Source organism: Crocuta crocuta, unplaced genomic scaffold (assembly GCF_008692635.1).
Source record: "Crocuta crocuta isolate KB4526 unplaced genomic scaffold, BGI_CrCroc_1.0 scaffold73, whole genome shotgun sequence".
Classification (NCBI taxonomy): Eukaryota; Metazoa; Chordata; class Mammalia; order Carnivora; family Hyaenidae; genus Crocuta; species Crocuta crocuta.
Window position 1 is genome coordinate 4539733 of NW_027529443.1, and position 22330 is coordinate 4562062.

Sequence of the window (22330 nt, forward strand, 5' to 3'; positions counted from 1 at the left end):
TGGCGGTCAGCACAGAGCCCGACGTGGGGCTCGAACCCACGAACCGCGAGATCATGACCTGAGCTGAAGTCGGACTGAGCCAATGAGGCACCCAGGCGCCCCTGCTGCTGCTTGCTTTTGTCACCCGGGCAAACCAGGTAGGCCACTGAGGCCCGCTGGTGTGTACTCTCTAGCTAGCAGTTCATCAATGAATTTCACACTCCTTTACCAGGGTTTCCAGAAAAATAAACGACCATAAGCAAATCACAATTCCTCACTGCTAAAATTCAAGTCCAAACTTCTAATTACTTTATATATTTAAGACTTAGATTTTTTTCCCCACCCAGATCTCCAATTAATCCGGATTTCTTATTTCTGGCCACCTACCACCAGCCTACTGACAAAGTCTATCTACCAGGTCTGCTTCCTAACTTTGTACATTCAGTTTGGCTTATACTGCAGGCTTTAAGGATATTTTAAATGAGGAAACGGGAGGAGGGAAGAGACAGGACCCACTCTTCAAATAATGCAAATATTCAACATTTGAAAAGTTTACTGAAAACTTTTATTGTAATCAAAAAGTGACATAACGGGGTTGTAATGAATTCAGCAAATCATTCTGCTGATATTTTAGAACTGATATCAGCTTTTGCCAGGCAATTAAAAAAATTCAAATGTGAAAATTTCACAGTACAGTAAACTCCACCCCAACTAATTAATGGTGGTTAAAAATAATAGGCCCTAGCAAAACCTCTCATGTTACATGGTCACAACTCACAATTCTGTACAAAAGTTCGTGTTATAAAGCTCTGATGTAAAAATCAAATAATCAAGCAGCAATATTTTAAGTGCAGCACAGGGTCTTCCATATCATTATTTACAAAGCTTGAATCTCTTTACATTATAACAAAATTTAATACAGATGACTTAGTAATTAAGTCAATTTTTGAAATCTGTCCTTTTATACGGGGACAGATTTTGCTTTTTGGTCATCTTTCTCCTTCTCCTTTTCTTTATCTTTGCTCTTCTTTGACTTCTTTTTCTTGTGTTTGTGTTTTTGGCTTTTTTCCACTTCTCCTTCAGTGCCTGCATGCTTCTTATGCTTCTTATGTTTTTTATGTTTCTTGTGCTTTTTCTTTTCCTTCTTCTTCTTCTTCTTCTTGCTATCCTGACTCTCTGCAGAGCTGGCACTACTGCTGTGGCTTCGGGTCTGGCTGCCAGAAGGGCTATGACTCCTACTTGGACTAACACTAGGGCTGCTTTGACTCTGGCTCCTGGCGGTGCCCACCTGGCTGACTGCTGCTGGGTCCTGACTGTCTTTTGCTTTCTCCACGACTTTATCTTTCAGTTCCTTAGCAATTTTTCCTGAAGTTTCCTCCTCTTTTACAGACACGTTACTTTCACTGTCACTTTCATTATAGTCTGGTTCAAAAGCAGCTTCGTCCGTTTCCCTAGTTAAGTCAGAGGAAAGTCGGGAGGAATGGCTTAACTGCGGCTTAGGCTTGACAGCACTCTTGTCAGTCTGCCCAGTAACTTGCTCCTTTTCAATCTGGGGGTCTGGTGGGTTAAGCACATACAGTTGTTTATTGCCACCTGATTCTTTATTGTTCCTTGCTTCTAACGTGTGCTTCTCACGATCTTTACAAGGATTTTTATCTACAGACTTTGTCTCTTCACTTGAGCGTTTCGTATCATAAGTGGCTTTGTGATCATGAGGTTTTTTGTCTCTGGAGGGACTAGAACTGCTCTTTTTGGAATCTCCTGTTCCTTTTTTAGGCAAATCTCTCTCCTCCCTTGGCTTAGTCTTCTGTCCAGATGCAGAATCCTTACTTCGAGAAGGAGAGTCTTTCCTTCTAGTTAATTCATTCCTTTCGTCTCTACGTTTGGAACTTGAGTGCTCTCTGTTGTCATAGTCAATTTTTTTGTCTCTATTGGGAGTAAAGTCTTTAGTTGAGGAACCTCGAACGGAATCATGTTTATCTGAAGTTCTTGTCTCTTTGGAAGATTGAGACAGACTTTTAAAATTTCCTTGTTCACTCAGACGATCCAAGTTACTCTCTTTCTCTGGCTGAGTGCTGCTTTTCCTCTTTTCAGGGTTTTCCTTCTCCAACACCAAATGATCTCGATCTTTGGCTTTCCCCTTTTCACTAGATACAGAGTTTTTTGAACTTTTGATCTCATGCTGTGTGACTTCATGGCTAACTTCCTTGGAGAGCTTTTGAATTTTCTCTGATGACTCGCTTTCTTTTTCAGTACACTTGACTGTATTTAATGGTTTAGTGCTAACATTTTTTATAACACTGGTGGGTTTTCCTACACTTGATATAGGCTGTGTGGTCTTAACATCTTCTTCTTCAGATTCAAAGTCATCTTTATCCCATTTGGACTGAGGAACCTGAATCATAATAATAACATCTTCAGCAGGAGCTGTATTGTCATTATTATACTCTTCCATAGTTTTAATGACAGTTCGTTTTGTGTCTGTTTTTTCTTCAGATTTCCGCACAGGACTGCCTCCAGTTGAGCTCGTACTAAAAAGAATTAAAATGTTATTAATTCATGAAAAATTTACTATTACTAAACACTGATAAATAGAACTTTAAAAATATTTATTTTGAGAGAGAGCACGCATGTGCGGGGCATGTGCAGGGGAGGGGCAGAGAAAAAGAATCCCAAGCAGGCTCTGAGCTGTCATGGCAGAGCCCAACACAGGGCTCTCATGAACCATGAGATATGACCTGAGTAGACCTCAAGAGTCAGACATTTAGCTGACTGAGCCACCCAGATGCCCCTAAACACTGATAAATACACAAGAAGGCTAATAACTTAAGCATAAGTATCCTTTTAACTCTCAAAACCCAATTACTCTAATAGAGATTAAATGACAGAGATTAAATGATTTAAATACAGGATTGTATAAAAATAAATGCTGGCCCACAATATCTACTTATTTCAACTCCTTTCTTTAAAGACAGGGGTAAACCAGCCTAATCCCTTCTTTTTCTTTTTGCTTTTTTAGAGAGGGGCAGAAGGAGGAGGAGGGAGAGAGAGAGAGAGAAACAGAGAGAGAATCTTAAGCAGAACCCAGGCCTTCTCTTTCCCAACATGAAGCTCAATCCCACCACTCTGAAATCATGACCTGAGCTGAAATCAAGAGCTGGATGCTCAAATGAATGAGCCACCCAGGTGTCCCAAGCCTAACCCTTTGTTAATTTATATATTACATTTTAAAAGCATAAGCATGGATAAAATTAAAGAAAATTCTTTCCTAAAATGAACATGCATACCCAGCCACCCATAATCAGATACCTGGTGTAATCCACAAGAGTTGAGCTGGATCCCTCAGTTCCAGCTACTTTTCGTCTGACCTTTCCTTTGACTTTTTCTTGTTTAACTTTGCTAGATGTAGACTCCGATTTTTCAGAGGGTTCTTTCGTATTAGATACGTTTTCTGTACTTCCAATTTTTTTACCAGTTTCTCTATTGAGCTTGATTTTTTTGGCTGGGGCAGTTGATGATGAAATCTTGTCTTTCTCAGGGGTCCTATCCATCTTTTCAATATCAGGTTCCATTTTGCGCTTTGGTGATGGTTTGACCATTTCAGTTACTTCCAGTTTAGACACTTTCATTGAAGAGGACTCAAAATCTTTATCTACACTTTTTTCTTCAGTTTTTCTTTTCCTTTTTTCTCCCTTACTATCAGGTGGCTTACTTTTCTCACTAGGCTTCTTGGCCTTTTCTTCCTTATTAGTTGGCTTTTCTGATTTGACATCTTTGGAATAATCCTTCTTCACTTTTTCCTCTTTGACTGGTTTTGTCTCTTGGTGTTCTTTTGCTGACTTAGAGTGAGCTTTTCTGGGGGTACCAATGATCTTTTCATCTTTTTGGAAGGAAGATGATGATTTAGGATTGTCAGTCTTTGGAGTCTCCTCTTTGGCTTTTTTAAGCGGAGGTTCAGATCGAGGAGATTTCTCACGGTCTCCATCTAGTTTTTCTTGGGGTCCCTTAGCAGGTTTTGCAACATTTTCTTTTTTGGACACAGTAGACCCATCATTTTTCCTTTTGGTCTTGTCACCTTTTGCTTTTGGTTTATCTTTCTCCCTCTTGTCTTTTTCAGACACCGATTTAAAGGTGATGGATTCTGCATCCATTGGTTCGTCTCTAACAGGTGTAGCATCATCTCTACTTGGGAGAACAAACAATGAGTCTGTTTTATTTTCTTCCCCGCTTGTAGGTTCTCTTGATTTCCTGGAAGTTTCTAATAACTCAGGGTTTAGAAAGCCTTCACTTTCTTCCCCCTTTCTTCTTTTTCTATGCTTCTTATGTTTGTTTCCTTTACCATCTCCTGGAGTATTTTCGCTCTCCTTCTCTTTCGACTTTGTATTGTCCTTCTGATTGTGACTATCTCTTGTTGAAAGCTTTTCTGGATAGCTGCCACCTAAGTTTCGACTTCTATGACTTTGTCCACCAGCATAATCTTCTCTGCGGCCTCTCGTGAAGGGAGAATTCCTGATATTAAGAGGTAAAAATCTCTCAGGAGAAAAGTTCTCTCTATTTGCTGATGGTCTAGGCTGTGCTCCGGCAGCATAACCTTTATAATACTTCTCATACCACTCTCTATATTTTCTTTCCCATTCTCGGTAACGCTCTTTTTCAAATGGGTCTCTAAAGTCAACACTCCTCCCGTAATAAGCTTTCATGTCATAAGGTGGCGGAACTTCTCTGTATCTATTAAAATATTCACGTTCTGTTTCCCCTTGAGGCACATTACGTTTATTGGGAGACTGTCCCCTAAATGCTTGAGGAGATCTTGACCGTGAATGGTATCGTCTATAGGGGGGTGATCTTGACCTAGATCGATGATATCCATGGGATCTAGACCGTGAACGGTAATTTCGGCTCTTGCCTCTGCCTCTTCTGGGGTATGGAGGTGATCGGGAATAGGAACGAGAGTGTGAGCGGCTAAATGATCGAGAGTAAGAACGTGAACGTGTTGAACCAGATCTTGACTTAGAATAAGTATACGAACTTCTTGAATATGATGAACCACTATAAGGAGATTTAGACCTAGAAACAAAAAACAAAACAATAGTTGATAGTTGAGAAATATTTACAAACTAAAATACAGACTCAGATTCTAGCATGCTCTCCTCACGGTTCCATCTTTCTTTATATCAAATTTCATCTTAGATGATTAGAGAGGCACAGTGACCTCTACTGGAATGGAATAAAGTACACAAAGATCAGAGCAATCACTTGTTACAAAACAAAAGTGAAATCTTGACAATTAGAGTGAAGCGCATTAATGTACCGTGAGTTATATGAGCTAATTAACATTAAACAAAATTAATTAAATTTAAACTTTATTTCCTATCTGGTTATTGAAGTAGGAGTAATTTCTTTGTCCTACATTGGCCAATAGTCTAGCACTTTGAAAGGAACCACAAATGTAAGCTTAAAAAAAAGACTTCCAGGGAATTTTTATAATTCAGTTTTTCTGTTGATAAAGCAATTTGTATTCTACCACTACTTCATAATTACACAGGTTAATGTTCCAGCAAGAAGCTGTAGCCTTAGGTCAAAGGGTCCTCAAAATGTTCTTTGGCTAGTCCTCTGTTTCTTTCCTTCCACAAACATTTTCCCAATTATTTCACACTATAAATAACTTCAAGGGACAAGGGCAATTTAATCCCCATAACTGCTAGTTCTACACAATAGAATTTACACTGAGACAATATTTCAATAAACAAATATTGGGAAATAAGCTACATCTCCATTTCTATAAGCCTGGACCGAATCAGAAAAATTCCGTAAGTGCAATGTTATTTATATCCATAGCTAATCCCTGGATATTCAAAGTCCCATTTGTAATTCTGTTGTGAAGGCTTGCAAAACACTAACCTGGAAAATGAGCGCCTACGCTCCTTTTGAATCTTTTTGTATTCCATCAATTCCTTAGCAAAATCATTTGTAAACTCATCTAGCTTGGACTTTTTCTTTTCCCTAGTAAAATAAAGTTAAAGAGTGAAAGTTAACAAAAACCATTTAAGAAAACTAACAAGACAAATGTAATTAGATCATGAATGAAATGAATGAAATTGCCATTAGTTTTCCACTTTAAAACTATAAATAACTAGGAATCCCTAAGGAAGTTGCTTGAATGGCTTTGGTTTAATTTTTAGGTGATTTTTCTTGTACTAGCTGGAAACACTGGAAAATGTTTCCAAAGATACCTGTTTAATGTTACATCAGAAAATGAAAGTGTATGAGAATTTCACACTGAAACACTCACTCTTCTTTTAGCCGTCGTTGCTCTCTATAGAATTCCTCCCTGGACAACGGTGGGGCTTGCGTTGTTGGGATGGTATTTGAATGAGCTGTCTGCACTCCTGACGACACCCAAGGTGTTGATAAATTGGTCGGAGCTGGCGGAAAGCCTGGAGGAGGGACACTATATCCAGCAGGTGGTGGCTGGCCAGGAGGAAACTGAGGAGAAAACTGTGGTGGAGGAACACCTGGAGGGAGAGGAAGTGTATGGGGAGGAGGTGGATACAAAGGAGGGGGTGGGACAGGCACAAAAACTGGAGTTGCTGGTAGTGATGGGCCTTGAGTTCTCTGTGATCTTTCGCTGTGGTGTCGTCCGCGGTTTATACTTCTGGAGAAATAAATTCCAAGATATTATTCCTTCAAACTAACAACACCTGAGACAAGTAAGCTTGTCTTTTCTATCTGTAATTATCTTCAAACTTGCAAACAATGGAATATAATCAACTATTCAAAGAACACTGATACAATTTTTAAGGCCACTTGGAGATTGAGATGACCTGAATTTACAGGGTCTTCTCCATAAGGAGATGCTATATTCAGTTCTCTTTTGTGAAGTTCAGATTCATCATCCCTTGACAATTATCTCCGGTGACTTCCTAATCTGTCATTTAAAGGAACTAACAAGGTTAATGGCTCACCGACCTAGACCTCCCCAAAATGCCTTCCAAGATTAAAACTTTAAATGAAGAAAAACCACTTCCTGTAATCTTTTGAGGTAGGAAGTGTGGAAAGATCTTTCAACGTAGAGTAAGTACTAGGTATTTATTATTTTTATAATTTTACATGATCTTATTTTTCACCTGACATTTTATAATGAGCATTTCTCTGTGCTGTTAAAATGTCTTTGGAAACCTAGTTGTTAAATGGCTTCATAGTTTTGGGGGCTGTTTTATATTTAAAGTACTTTCTACTCATTATCTTTTTTAAACACTGACATATAGGTGACACATAAGGTTACATTATTAGTTGCCGGTGCGCAACACAGAAATTCAGTTAAGTCTACAACTGTCATCTGCCACCGTGCCACGCCATCGCAATACCACTGATTATATTCCCTATGCTCTTTCATCCTCAAGAAAATAAGTACCCCTTTTAATGTTTGTAATCAACAACTAAAAATCTCAGTATTTTCTCGCAATGGGTTAGGTGAAAAGAACAGTGCTGGCCAAAGTTTTTCTGAATTGTTTCTCTTAAAAGAAATAGTGGCTTCTTTAAAACATGGGCTCATTTCTGTTAAGCTAAAGGTTCTTTAAATTCTAGGTAACTGATACAGAACAGCAGCAGCAGGGGGTTAGATTTTAAGCCTCTTCAGGGGCGCCGGGGTGGCTTAGTCGGTTAAGCGTCNTTTTTAAGCCTCTTCAGAATCTGAATTAGTAAACATTATCTTCTATTAACATGTGATCTAGTAACAAAGTTACTGAGCAATTCTCAATGGAGCACTAGAACACATCCTTAATATTTTTGTTATAAAGTTCATATGGAGGCCTTTACCCTGGTAGCGAGAATGACCTAGATAATAAGACCTACGGCTTACTGTGCAGAATAACATGGCTTTTGCCTGTTCAGGGAAGGAGCCCCGAACAATCTCCTGGTCTCTTCTTTTGGAAAAAAGAAAAGGTGGGAGAAGACTTGGGACAATTGAGTCTAGAAGAGAGGTAAATGCAATTCTTCTTCACGGCTTCGGAGGTAAGCTAGTTAACTTTGATCTTAAATTAAACTGACACCTTAAATCCTATCTGAGCCGTAATGACTTCCTTCTACCGTCAAAAGAGTAAGTGCAGGCTAATATTCTGCTCTGTGCAGGAAGAAAGTAGTCATTGGGAACGATATTAAAGATGCAGCCTAAAACCATCATTTAAAATACTAAACGTAAAAAAAAAAAATTAAAAAAAATAAATAAAATACTAAATGTAATCTGTTCTTCTCTAGGCCTCAAGGCTAACTACTGAGGACTTAAGTGTGAGATAAGAATAAACCAAGTAACCTCCCTCCCTTGCCACTGCTGTGCTTTAATTTTTTTGTCTTCTATTTTTCAGCACTGTCATTCAGCAGTGTCATTCAAAATTTTTAACAAGCATACCTGTAGCAGCTCCTCTCCCCTCTTCTAATTTGCTGCGGCGGAGAAACCAGATATCCAAGCTTATTGGAACTGTGTGGAAAGAAAGATAAAATGGGCTTGAGTATGATATACAACCTCTTAGTGTGTAGGCTTTAAAAGACACCTATTTTAACTATTCTAGAAAATTTTCCCTCTCCCTGATCCTCATTCTGAAACTTGCTCCAGACAGAGGAGAGATGAGCAAGCATTACATTTAGTAGAACTAATTTTCCTGGTTAACTACTGTGACAATAATTAAACCTCAATATACAATATTTTCCACAATATGGTATTTCATTTAGCATCCTATAAGTGACTGTGAACTTGTTACAGAAGAAAGGAAGAGCCCTTCTATCTGCTGGGCACCGTGCTGGTGAGGAACTAGCACTGCTCCAATTCTGCAGATGAGGCAATGGGGCTGAGGAGTAAAACCGCATGCTCAGCGTCATGGCGCTGCTAAATGCAGGGGCTGGGATTCCAACTCAGGCCTACCTGTCTCCAAATCCCATGTTCCTTCTACTGATATAATCTGCTAAGTCTCTCATTTAGCCTATTTGTTTAAACAGAAAATTTGATTTATCTTTAAACAAAAAAAATCATAGTTTTAGAATAAAAACCAGTTTACATAAATACGTAAGCCTGTTATATAGACTATAGATACAAATGATTGCATAGACAGAAAGACAATAAACATACTAATTTTTAATGCCATAGAACATCTTATAAAGATCATAATTCTTTGTATTTCACAGGGCAAAAAATCTTATAGATTTTAATATGCAATAAAAATCTCATTAACAGATCATTCAAAATGAGAAATTCTATTTTGGTAGCCTTTAATCTTAACATGTGTTAAATTAAAATTTGAAAATTCATTTAAGGATAGGAAAAAGGTGGGGTGCCAGGGTGGCTCGGTAGGTTAAGCGTCCAACTTTGGCTCAGGTCATGATTTTACTGTTTGTGAGTTCGAACCCCCACATTGGGCTCTGTGCTGACAGCTCACAGCCTGGAGTCTACTTCTGATTCTGTGTCTCCCTCTCTGCCCCTCCCTCACATTCATGCTTACTTCTCGGTCTCTCTCAAAAATAAAGGATAGGAAAAAAGTCAATCTTTTAGTACAATAAATGATTCAGTATTTCAAATACTCCTTTCAAAGAAAATACTCCTTCAGTTAATCTTATCTATTCATGAACTGAGATACTGTCAAGATCACTCTGTTAACACATGAAAGTAAAAATGGGCTCCTAGGTGGCTTAGTTGGTTAAACATCCAACTTCAGCTCAGTCTTAACATGTCATATAAAAGGGGGGTTTATAATAAAAAACATTCAGCAACATACTAGATTATAATTCCCACGGTTTAGTTTGAAAGCAATCATCTGGAGATTATTTTAAACATATACTTACTGTTCCCAACCTGGTCGACCACCACCCGGACGAGCAGTATTTATTCTTACTGGACCTTGGAAACAAGAATAGTAGGTAAAGATGAAATTGCATATTAAATAAAGTTAAAATTATTTTTTAAAGGAGAACATGTTCAAACCAAAATGACTTTACTCACCAGTTGTGGGGATCAATTGTCCATGCAATAGTGACTGTCCAAGCAAAGATGGGGTTCCAAGTACAGGCACCTGATAACCCTTTAGGAAAAAAATATAAATAAAAAAGAAACAGTTAAAAAGAAAAAAAAAAGAGGGAGAGTTAAAAAAAAAAAATCAAACCAAAATCAGAAAACTGAAAGATAAATTTTCAAATTTAAAGCCAATAAAACTTACCTTCTCTTCCATAAGAGCAGTAATCGCAATTGAAGAGGTTCCCTTTGAATGTTCTGATGCAAGGGCTGCAGCTGGCAATATTTTATTATCAGAGTCCCTAGAAGACCAGAGAATTTGCAGTATGTGAAAAATTCATCAGAAATGGAGTAAGAGTAAGCAAACTACAGTATATAATTTAGTAAGTCTGTTCACCCACCACCTGCATGAAGATAAGTTGATGAAAACTTTTGGGTTAGGTGGAGAGCTCTTTGGACAAAAAAGTGATAAGGAAAAAAGAAGGACTATCTTTAAGAAGTACCATCTATAATAGATGGGAGAGAAATTAGTTTTAAGAATAAAACTTAAAAAAAAAGAAGAAAATCAAACTGTGGGACCAAAAGAATACAGGATTAAGAGTCCATTCTACTTCCAGCCCTGCCACTAAAAAGCCAATGAATTCTGGCAAGGTCTTAAACATAAATGTAAAGGTCGCAGTCCTCAAGATTTTGCTTTAGTATGTCCGCAGAGACACCTGGCATCTATTTTTTTTTTTTTTTTAAAGTGGTCGATTCTTTAAGGATTTATGAGCCACTGGGGCACTTGGGTGGCTCAGCTCGTTGCTGTCCACCTCTTGGTTTCGGCTCCAGTTGTGATCTCAAGGTTCATGAGTTCAGGCCCCACGTTGGGCTCTGCGCTGCCAGCGTGAAGCTTGCTCACAATTCTCTTCCTCTGCCCCTCCCCCACTTGGGAGTCATGTGCACTCGTGCTATCACTCAAAAATAAACAAACACTTGAAGAAAAAAAAAAAGAATTTATGAACCACTGGACTACATGTCCAAAGATCTTTTTCATGTCCAGAGTGGTAGGATTAAAGTGAGTTCTCATTAGTCTTCTAAATAATTATGCTCCAAAACAATTACTGTTTCTTACTTCTCTACCTCCACCCATGTTTTATCCCCTCTTCTCCACCTACCCAAATTGTACTTAGTTCTGCTCAAATCTACTAATACCATCAGTATGACTACAAGTGAATTTTCTCTTGTAGTATTTAATTCAACATTTAACAGGGGTTGCTGGCAACTTGTATAGTTCCTGACCCTGGTATGCTTAATTTTTTGCCAAGTGAAACTCCTTCATTTGCCTGTTCTTCCAATGAGTCGTCTCTTAAAAGTACCCATTTAGCAATGGGTTACTTTATGGAGTCACCCACCTTACTGAGCACTGTGGTTCACAAGGATGATACATACTGGTCACTACGACAACTACTTAAAGTGATAAATAACAATGAAAACCCATATTCCTGATCTCACTTGTTTCCTGATAATGAGAGATATACAGACTTACCGGAAAGGTCCATCTGGTTTTTCGGAGTGCACTGAGATGGACACTGTCGCCGTTATATCAGGTACAGGAGCCGGGACAGAAGATGAATTTCCAGGCACAGGAGGGGCCAAGGAAGACTGATTAGAAGTTAATGCAGACATAGAAGGAGCTGGGTGAGCTGATGAAGATGTCACTGGAATCATGAGAGGATCCTGTTGTCTTGATATTGGAGATCTCATCAGAGGTTGTAGGTTGCGCTGAATGAGTGGTCTTGGAGGTGGTACTGGGGGTGGGGGTGGGGGTAACTGTTTTCGTAGTCTTTTCGTATAACCGGTTTCATTTTTGAAGTTATTAACAGCCTATAGATACCAAACAGAACGATGCAGGAAAATGTAAGGTCAAATTTACTTCCACACAGTTTAAAACATCAAAAAATTTTAAAGAATTTTCCAAAAGGGATACAAAGTCAGTTACCTGCCGTAAGAACTTATTGGCAATTAAAGCATCAGGAGAAACGTCATTCTGATGGCATGTTGGACATGTGTGATCGTCCGATTCTAAGAGTGCTGTTCTTATGCCTGTGTAAAATTTTTAAATATTACATTACTCTTTCCAAGCACACATTACTAATCATTTCTAAGATTAAGAAACTTAGAATTACAGACTCTTGGGGGCGCTTGGGTGGCGCATTCAGTTAAGCGTCCAACTTTGGCTTAGGTCATAATCTCATGGTTTGTGGGTTCAAGCCCCACGTTGGGCTCTGTGCTGACAGCCAGCTCAGAGCCTGGAGCCTGTTTCGGATTCTGTATTTCCCTTTCTCTCTGACCCTCCCTTGCTCATGCTGTCTCTCTCTTTCTCAGAACTAAATAAAACATAAAAAAAAAAAAGTATAAACTCTTGCCTGATAGCACTCCTCTGCTCTCACCTCTCTCTACCTTAAAAACAGAAGTCATGAATAGAATTTAAATAAAAATTTAAACTGAGAGAAAAAGCACTCTTTCCAAAATACTACTCTCTGTTTAGCTAAAAATAGTATAGGGGGAAAAAAATAGAAGATACAGTCTACAAGGGTAAAAACTGTACATGGTTAACAGGTTTTTAAAAAAGCACCAGGAGGAGGGCGCCTGGCTGGCTCCATCAGAAGAGCATGCGGCTCTTGACCTCGGCGTCGGGAGCTTGAGCCCCACATGGGGTGTTAGAGATCACATTAAATAAGTAACTTAAAAAAGGGAAAAGGGCATTATAAAAAACAGAAGCATTATGCAGGCAAGGAAATCAAGAACACCTACAGCACAGTAGAGGAATAACACTAAGTTAGATTCACTGATTACGCTTCAGTGTAGTAAAAATTCAGCAATGAAGTGGTTTGTTAAATATAAGACACTCAGAAACAAATCTTAAGTGACCTCTTCTGGGTTCTGGTCTTCACTGAAGAGGCCCCAAACTAAAGATTTATATTCCAAAGCTATGTTTAGAAATGCAAAAGGCCAGAACTGGATTAAGCTGTGCAATTTTCAGATGACGCCATTTTCATCTGGGTAAGAAATAAGTGGCAGAAAAAAACCAAGTACTAATATAAAGGATCAGGAAAAAAAGTTACAAGTAACTACATGGCAAATGTTGGGTAGTATGTTTACAGAGAGCAGTTCTCAATTACACTTAGGAATTTTAGAATAAACTATTTTCCCACAATCTGGAAAAGGGATTTAGGTACATTTAAAAATATTTCCAGAATATCTAATGCCCAAAGGGCTTTCAAAATTCTGCATGCCATTTAAAATGTGTAGGAAACAGGGGGGCACACCTGTGGCTCAGCTGGTTAAGGGTCTCACTTCTGCTCAGGTCATAATCTCAGTTTGTGAGTTCAAGCCCCCCATGGGCCTCTCTGCTGTCAGCACAGAGCCCACTTTGGATCCTCTCTCTGTGCCCCCACTTTAAAAAATAAAGGAAAATAAAATGTGTGGGAAACAAAAGTCCTACATTTTATAAAACCTCAGTCGAGTCACTCTAATGAGGGTACAAGAAATGGTCAATTCCAATATTTAAAAGGACAAAGAGGCTATTGTTTAAAGGAAAAAAATGTAGCGACAAAAACAGTTCTTGCTATTAAATGTGCACTGATGAACTGATCAATTATCAACATTTCATACTGATTAAAACATACAGTGTTCCTCAAGAGCCTTTCCAAATAAATACACATATTCTAAAGTGTGTATCTTTGAAGGTTCAACATTTCTTACATTCATCGCAATAACTGTTTCCACAGCAGGGAATAACAACAGCATCAGTCATAATATCTTTGCAGATGAGACATAATAATTCATCTGGGATAGGATCATCTTCTTCTGAAGAAGAAGATGGTTCCTCTGGTAAGAAAGGTGGTTTTTCTTTCTTCCCAATTGCATATGCTTCTCTGTAAAAGAAGGTTTTACTGTTTTAACATTGTTAAGAAAGCAAAGTATTACCAAGATAGTACATGTTCTACTATACCATAATGGGAACTTATAATTCAGTAGGATGCCAAATTCGTTTACACAAGCATAATACCTTCCAAAATAAGGGAGTAGTTATGAACATCCTTCCCCTAAACAACAAAAAGACAAAAAACAAAATCCTAAACAAGTATAACAAAAAAAAAACAAATGCTATGAAAGTGGCCAAAAGGATCTTCAGAATCCACAACTCTAGAACTGAGGGCCAGAGAATAAAGGGACACATTCAGCGCCACAAGTTTAAGTGGCAGAGACAGGATTTGAACTTGGACATGAGAACACCCTAACCACAATTTTCTCTATCCTATCATGATGCCAGGGCAGGGCGGGGGGATATGCCCTTCTATAGACCAACAGTCCCCAGAACCTGTGAAGGTTTTAGACATCATGCTGTAAATGGAAACTGGCGCTGACATTATACTATCGAGGGGGACAATTCAAGGGAAATATCATACCACCAGTCACACCAGTAGCTAGAATTGACTTCAAAACCAGGGGTCTACTTCTAATTAGTATTTTTAAAGCACGATTAATCTATTTATAGCCAACTAAGAAATATTAACGACTTCAATGATTAGAGTATGTGTTACAAATATATAAAGTTAACACTTCAGTCACTTGGGGTCCATTTTCTGGCAGGAAAGCATTTTGCAGAAATGCTGTATATTAAACATATTGAAAATAAAAAACCAGGGACGCCTGCATGGCTCAGTTGTGAGCGTCCAACTTTGGCTCAAGTCATGATCTCACAGTTTCTAAGTTTGAGCCCTGCATCAGGCTCTGTGCTGACAGTTCAGAACCTGGAGTCTGCTTTGGATTCTGTCTCCCTCTCTCTTTGCCCTTCCCCTTCTCGCGCTCTCAAAAATAAACATTAAAAAAAAAACCAACCCTTTAATTTAGGGAAGTAAAAACCAAAATACACTATTCTCAGACTTGTCACCACTGCTTCCAACACCCACATCTTCTCTGTAATCAGGCAGATTTGTAAAACACAGGAATTCTTAAGTAAATTCTAGCTCGTTCAGGAACAGTGTGTGTCGATCTCAATGCTGCAAATGAAAGCATCTCAGCTGGACAGAGGAGGGTACCTTAGGTGTGTTATTTGTGTTGCAGCTGCTCCATAGACATCACCACGACTCCAGAAATAAGTATCAATTTGCTTATGCCCCATTGTTCCCAATTTGTGAAAGAGGAGTCTCCCACTGCCCAAGAGAGAAAAGAAAGAAAAAAAAAAAAAAGGAGAACAGAGGATAGAAAAAGAAACAGAAGAAGAGTCTAAGTTGCTTATCAGTGGTGTTAGTGGAGAGGGTGAAAGTTTCATTTAAAATATTTGGGCTCCCATTTCCCCAGTATTTGCTGTGTGTCTGGCACAAAAGGTCTTTTTTTTTTATATTTCAGCATTCAAAAACAATGAAGTTAATTATTAGTTACGGTTCACAAGAGTGATGTTAATTTTTCTGACACAAACTTCTATTATATTAAGATGAACCGGTCTGCTCTTAAATTGTGTTCATAAAAATCATCCATTGCAACCTAAGTTGTCTGGAAGCACGTATGAATTGTCTGAATCAGAAACAGCGTTAACAACAGACGGCTCTAAAATGAACCACGAGACACAGGATGGTGACTGATCAAAAATAGATGGGGGTGAAACGGAGAAAGTGAGCAGGGTTGGGAGGGCAGGAAAACACTAATCCTTATCTGTGAATGAAAGCAATCTATTTACTAAAGCACATACTCAAAACCACGAAATCTCTGCAACATCATTCCATAGCATAGCCGTTTTCATCACCCTCACTTGCCCACTACACTGCATTTCAACACTACAGCATGAGGCTGAGGACAACTGTGTTCTTTTACATATTCTCTTCGTGAAACTAAGAACAAGGACATTCTTATTCTGTAAATGGCTGTTTCTCAAGGTATGTCCTGAGGAGGCCCTTACTTCATAACCCCACCGGAGGACTTGTTAGAGAATACAGTCCAAAGGGACAGTTAATACTGTGCTCCATGTCATGTGAGTCCATGACTGGCGAGGGTAACCACAAAGGTAATTAGATGGGTTAATAAGAGCAGATAAAATGAGAAGCTGTCTAGTTGAACTATACCACTAGGTTTTCAGGTCTATCCACTTCATTAAAAATTAGCTCCTAAAATAAGATCTGAAAACACGTTCAAAATAAACATTAAGCTGTAGGGTATAGCACTGTAGCTCATCTGAACTAATGGGGTTATAAAATAAACATTTTTTTTTGGAATTTTAAGACTCACATGGTACATCCAAACTTGTTCAAGAGGACTCAGCTCTTCATTTATTCTTGGCACTTGAATTTGCCCTGACACCTTATAGAACTTTTATGCTTAAGCCTTCTGTTTCTCAGAAGGATTAAGACATTGGTCTTTTTCACTTAACAAATGTAGATAGCATATAGGATCATGTGGGAGTTATGTATGTGAATGAGGAAGAAAGCAGGGTATGACAGAAAAAGAAAAAATTAGAAGCCCACAAGGGAAGTGGCACTCGGTGATAATAAAAACCCCCAAATCCAGTTTAAATTTGCATTTAATGGAGCAGACTGCAGCCTCTCGTTCTTCACACAGAAATGCAACACATGGAGACCAACAGTCTTGCTATATCATGTTCCCAAAAAATCCAAGTAGCCAAGTCGCGAGCCCAAGCCTACATAAAACACTAGCAGCCAGACAGGCTGTGGCCTCACAGGTCATACCTAACTAGAATACTTACGCATCTATAGTCGGTATTGCATATTTTCCAGTGTTGGTAAGCATTGCACCTTTCATATTGGGATCTTTTACTTCCATCATAAAACTTCTGGGAATACCAGTGCTCTTTTTAATCCTAGGACCAGATTCAAAGTTTTTATCCTATTTGGAGGGGAAAGGAGAAAGGACGAAGAAAGAAAGCAGTTACCTTTGTTTGATATTAGCTAACACGCAATGCTTATTAACTGCTTATATTATTTATAATGCTCTACATATATGACTTCATTTAAACCTGTAATAGAGAAGGCAGTATTTCCAAAGAAAAATACGATAGCTAAGAAATCATTGTAAGAAAAATGGACTTACCCCGTTTGTTGGGCAATTCTTAATGTAATGGCCAGGTTTACCACAACGAAAACAGGTATAAGATGGAGGTGGTGGGCCTAGAGGTTTCTTCATGTAACTGAAAGGGAAAGAGAATTACATGTACACAAAACCGTGAGAGAATAATGCTTGTGATTGGGGCAGAAAATCCACCCCAATGTACCTATTAGTATGAAGCATTTATGGACTTACTTGATTGGGTCGTATTCATGGCCAGATTGCGACATCATTGCTTTAATTTTATCTTCTTCAGAAGCATTGGCTTCAGCCAGATTGGCAGTCTGTTTAACAGGTAATTATTTGACACACACATTAGAAACACATTTAAGACCACACAGCCAAAGACAACACCACTCATCCTGTAAAGAGCAGTATCTAATCTTCCATAAAACCTAAAACTGAAAGCTATTTACACATATAACCTAGAAGAGGCACCAGGAGTTCCTTAGGTCATTACATGATGTTTGGGTGTCTGCAGGGCTGAAAAAGGTCTTGCTGTGGGCACTCAAACCTTAGACCCTGTTTGTACCTTACATTAAGATTTGCATAGGATTCCTCTAAGAGTTAAAAACAGATTAAGGAAACACTTGACATTTTAAGCCTTAAAAATAATTCAAGTGTCATTACATAAAGACTTTATACTTACAATTTGGAGGGAGGGTTGTGGGTAAAACAATTGAACATTTTGCAGATGACATTAAGTCAGAAGGCTCTTTTCAATTTCAAAGCAAGTGCAAAGCACATGCAACTGAGCACTCATCATTTTAAATCCGACTCTCCAAAGTTTTAGGAAGTTCATCTTTATGATAGTATATAGAATAGTCTAGATATAAGCAGGGTCTAAGGGAGTGAGTCCTGACAACTTGAATCTTCAAGCATCTAGCACTCACATCAGCCATTCATTGGGTTTTATCTTTACATTCATCCACAAAACAAGCAACCAGTTTTAACATTTTATTGTAATTTTATATACAAAGAATGCTTAACATTAACAGAGCTTAGAACAACAGCAACATTTACAGAAAACTGGATTACAGATGTTGAACAACTAATTTGTTTGAACCCAAACATTAATTTACAAGTAGTTAAAAAAATCCCCCAAACCTCCAAAATTCCCCAACTGCTTCCCACAAAGAAACAATGGTAGGAACAGACCAAAACTCAAATAGGGTCCTTACAGCACATAAGAATTAAAACCATGAACTATAAACTGCTTAAGATGTAAACTCTATGCTAGACCACTTTGCATTAGAAAATTGTTAAGAGAGGATGGTTTCAGCCCACTTCGTGTTTTAGATTCATCAGTTTTAATGTTTAGCTTCCCCAGAACAAAAACTTAAAAAGCTGTATCTGTTACTAGGACATTTTTTTGGGATACATTCTAGGGGAAAAGGACACAACCTATAACAAAGCCAAGGATAAGATAGGGACAGGACTAATGGAAAATCTACCTAACTCATGAATCTTGGTTGCTAAGTCTGGTTTTACTTTCTGATAGTAGGAAAAAAAGGATTTTTGGAAAACTGGAAGACTTCCTTCTTAGTCCTCAAAAGTCTGCCTATTCTGTAATTTTTTTTTTTAAAGGCATGATTTGCAAGCTACATCTATTGTTTTAAAAAGTAATCCGTCACTAGTGCTTTCCCAAACAAAAGGTACACAATGTTGAGTAGAAAATGCAAGCAATTTTATCGCAAAACACGGCATGTACAATTATTTCAGGAGGTAACAATTTGCCCCTCTGCCAAACATACACATTGGTATATTCCTGCAAACAGCTTTATACATTTACACAATTCACTGTAGTCTGTGTTCAAACAAATTAGGTTGTTTAAAACTTTTTCTAATGCAGACAGACTACAAGTCTAGAGCATAAAGAAACAATTGTAACACATTTAAAATGTTGACCTTCATGGGATCAATTCAAATATTCATGAAATAACCGTGCAATTGTCCATGTAAAGGAAAGCTTCTATTTTGGCTGCTTAAAGAAAGTCCACATAATTTACAGCCAAAACCAGGGAATTCCTTCAGAACTTTGTTAGTTTCCAATGTATAATTAAACAAAATGTATTGGGGGGAAAAAAACAAAAAAACCAAACACCAAGTTAAGTGTAGCTTCATGTGTTTCTTCTGTCTTGAAGATGACCAATACTCCAACATTATGGTGAGGCTGACAAAATACTCCCCCTATCTTCTCAAAGCAGCAACTACTCTTTACAGGATAGTAATAATGTGTACAATGTTGTGCAAAACATATCCTCCCCCAACCTCTCTTCAAACAATTGTTCCACATCTATAAAATACATGTTAGAAAAAGATTTATATTTGCAAGAATATATATATATATATACCTTTGTAAGCTGGGCCAGAGAAATAGATGCAGAAGAGTCATCAATCTGTTCACAAAAAATTAAACACACATTCAAGTTCCACACTGAAAACATCTGAAAGTGATCATTTAGTCCCTACTGCCAATTAATGTTCAAATATTGGGCATTTTCTCAGAAGTTTTCTAAAGAATGTTATTCCCTATTTTAAAGCTGAAATTGCAGCTCACCCCACCTTACCCTTCTCTACATATTTCACACATATAATAAAGGCTTAAGTTGAGGAAGACTCAACTACAATTAAAAATTAAAAACAGGGTAAAAGAGAAATATATCACAGAAAATATGTTCAGAGCAGTGACTGAATATCCCATGTCTATAAATGGTCTCTAAATCTGATAATGCTCAAGGCAATATACACTATAGAGAATAAGAAATCATTCTAACTTTCCTGGAATGCCATTATATAACACGTAAAAACAAGCAGCTCTTTAAAGGCTCAGATAATTGTTTTAATAAAACGGCTTCCACATAATTGCTACTTTTTTCTATTTTTTAAAAGTATGTACTGTTCAGTCTGAGTAAGTTTGTTTATTCTCCCATACAAAGCATAAGAATGGCTTCTTGCCAAAGAAGCCACAATTTTATCAGGGCAAAGATGTTAAGCCAAAAAAAGGAAAACCAGAGGTAGCGTGGGGCAAAGACAAACAGGACTATTAGAGGAGGATGAACTTTAATGTGTGGAGACTTAATTTAATCAAATGGAGCAAGTATTATATATTGAGGAATAAGATTTTAAAAATGTATTTTCAAATGTTGCATTTTAAGATGTTTCATTATTTGATCCCCTGAAATGATTTTAGTATCAGTTTTCAAAAAGTGTGTGCCTGTATATGCACACACAATACCGTTACCATCTAACTCTAAAGATATGATTTCCCTGTTAAGTGTACCAAAAATGAAAACATTATTTGCTTCCTATATAGTAACTGGGTTGCTTATTCAACACATTATAAACTTCTGATGCATTATCGGTCAGAGCTCTTGTTTAAAATGGAGAGGATGTAACGAAATGTCTGGATCAAAGAAAAACAACCACCACCAAGGGAGTCTTCATCAGGTATTCTTCAAATATTCCAGAGAAGTAAGAGTATTAAAAATAAAAGCAGCATGACTTACAGCCCCAAATAGAAATGTTACCAGTTTCAATATGAAGTTCTTAGCACAATACCTACCACAGTAGGAGTTCAATCAATAAAAATCATGTTGGCTAAATTTAAAATGTATCTTATAAATATCTTAGGGTTTTAAAAGTTAGTTTAATGGATAGTATTACTGGGATGCTTACTTCAACAAAAGGTTCTTAGCTCCCCACTGAGGGGCTGCAGAATTCATAATGCACTAACTCCACATTCCTAATATGCAATCATATAATTCACCAATGTGCTCTTATTCTCATCTAGCTTTTAAGTGTTCTTTTGTTACAGAACTAATCTCAAAGGAAGCTTAAAAAAATACATAAATACCCCTTTTTATCCAGAATAGATTCTGATCATCTTAATCTATTTTGAAAAGGGTTACTTTTGCATTAGCTAGGAATTTTTTTGACTTTAAGTAACAAGAACAAACTGCTGTCAAGCATCATCTATACTGTTTCTAACCAATGAAAACAATAACCCTTCAAAATAGCCCATTACTATTTAGAATATGAACACTGATCATTTCCTTTAAAGAAAGCAGTTATATTAACTTTCTTAAAGCTAGAACTAAAATACTAACATTTTTTGTTCTTCCCACTATGATATATCTGTTTTTTGTTCTTATGCCAGGCCTTCTCTTAGTTTTCTTTCGACTTAGTATTAGTATTGAATAAAGTGGTTTCAGATAGTCAACATCTGTATCACTGTTTTCCCCACCAATTATTCTAGCACCTTAAATACCTTAAAGTCCATGAGAAAGTCAAATTTACCACAAATTGTGAAAGGCGTCCAATAGTTTTCTACAAAAAGCAAGGTACTAGAAATGAGTGAAAATTGCTAACAAGGGTTTTAAAATAACTAGGAATTTATATGTACTAAGCAGCAATAAATGTATTAACTCTCAGATTTTAAAAATGCACATTAAAAAAAAATTCATCTTCAAAAAAACTGATCAATGCATACTGTGGACATCATTAAAATTAACCCACTTCCACACATCTAATTTGTGGTCTTGCTTCTGAGAAAGAATCTGAAATATTTTATGCCACTTATACTTGCTTGAAATTAAAGGATCCTACAAAATGCAATTCTGGTATTTAGTAAACAGGAAGAACATATAGCTTTGGAATACCAACATGAAGGATGGCTACATAAAACAAGCTAAGGAATACAGACAGAAATAGCCATCCTTGATTATAGTTGGCCTAAGTTAACAAAAATGTACACACATTTACTTTTATTAATCGGAAATCTGGTTTAGTGGCTCTCTTACTTGGCTTTTGTGAATGTGTACAAGAATATGTGATTCGTAAGATGGGCATTAATTACGTTTAATGAATATATTCTCTCATCCTACATGCCAGCATATGTACCCCAAGCAAATAAGTGTTGGGGATATTAAGTTATCTAATGTCTCCATTTTAGACAATTCTACCTAAAAATTAAAGCCACTTTTAAAGTATTAAAAAAAAAAAAAAGAAAAGAAAAGAAAAGAGAAACCTAAATAAGCATAAAATAAACTGCTTCTTATAAGTGTAATACAGACATGCCAGGGAACACACAAGGCTAAAAGAATGTTAACTTTATTTATGAACATGTGATTTGTGTTTATACACATGCTAATAAACAAAAAGGAAATAATTGTTTTCAAGAAATAAAACTTCATCTGAATTAGTTTAAATACTATATAAAAGTACTTTATACAAAACGTGTTACATTAA

The 22330-nt window shown here is 37.3% G+C and overlaps 1 protein-coding gene across 2 annotated transcripts in view; it reads right to left on the minus strand.

Annotated features, from left to right (window-relative positions):
* Positions 1-521: 521 nt before the first annotated feature.
* The window catches only part of RBBP6 (RB binding protein 6, ubiquitin ligase), a 31684-nt gene continuing 9875 nt past the window's right edge, over positions 522-22330 (minus strand). Inside the window, exons 4-18 of one of the 2 annotated variants that reach the window (XM_077760479.1) lie at positions 19435-19479; positions 17276-17364; positions 17066-17162; positions 16722-16861; positions 13724-13896; positions 11958-12061; positions 11505-11842; positions 10182-10278; positions 9968-10046; positions 9811-9865; positions 8387-8455; positions 6272-6634; positions 5881-5982; positions 3289-5046; positions 522-2510 (exon numbers count right to left, since the gene is read on the minus strand). In XM_077760479.1, the coding sequence (XP_077616605.1) occupies positions 941-2510; positions 3289-5046; positions 5881-5982; positions 6272-6634; positions 8387-8455; positions 9811-9865; positions 9968-10046; positions 10182-10278; positions 11505-11842; positions 11958-12061; positions 13724-13896; positions 16722-16861; positions 17066-17162; positions 17276-17364; positions 19435-19479 (5079 nt within the window). In that variant the 3' untranslated portion in view covers positions 522-940. The remainder of the gene's footprint in view (positions 2511-3288; positions 5047-5880; positions 5983-6271; positions 6635-8386; positions 8456-9810; positions 9866-9967; positions 10047-10181; positions 10279-11504; positions 11843-11957; positions 12062-13723; positions 13897-16721; positions 16862-17065; positions 17163-17275; positions 17365-19434; positions 19480-22330) is intronic. The other variant, XM_077760480.1, reaches the window with a different exon arrangement.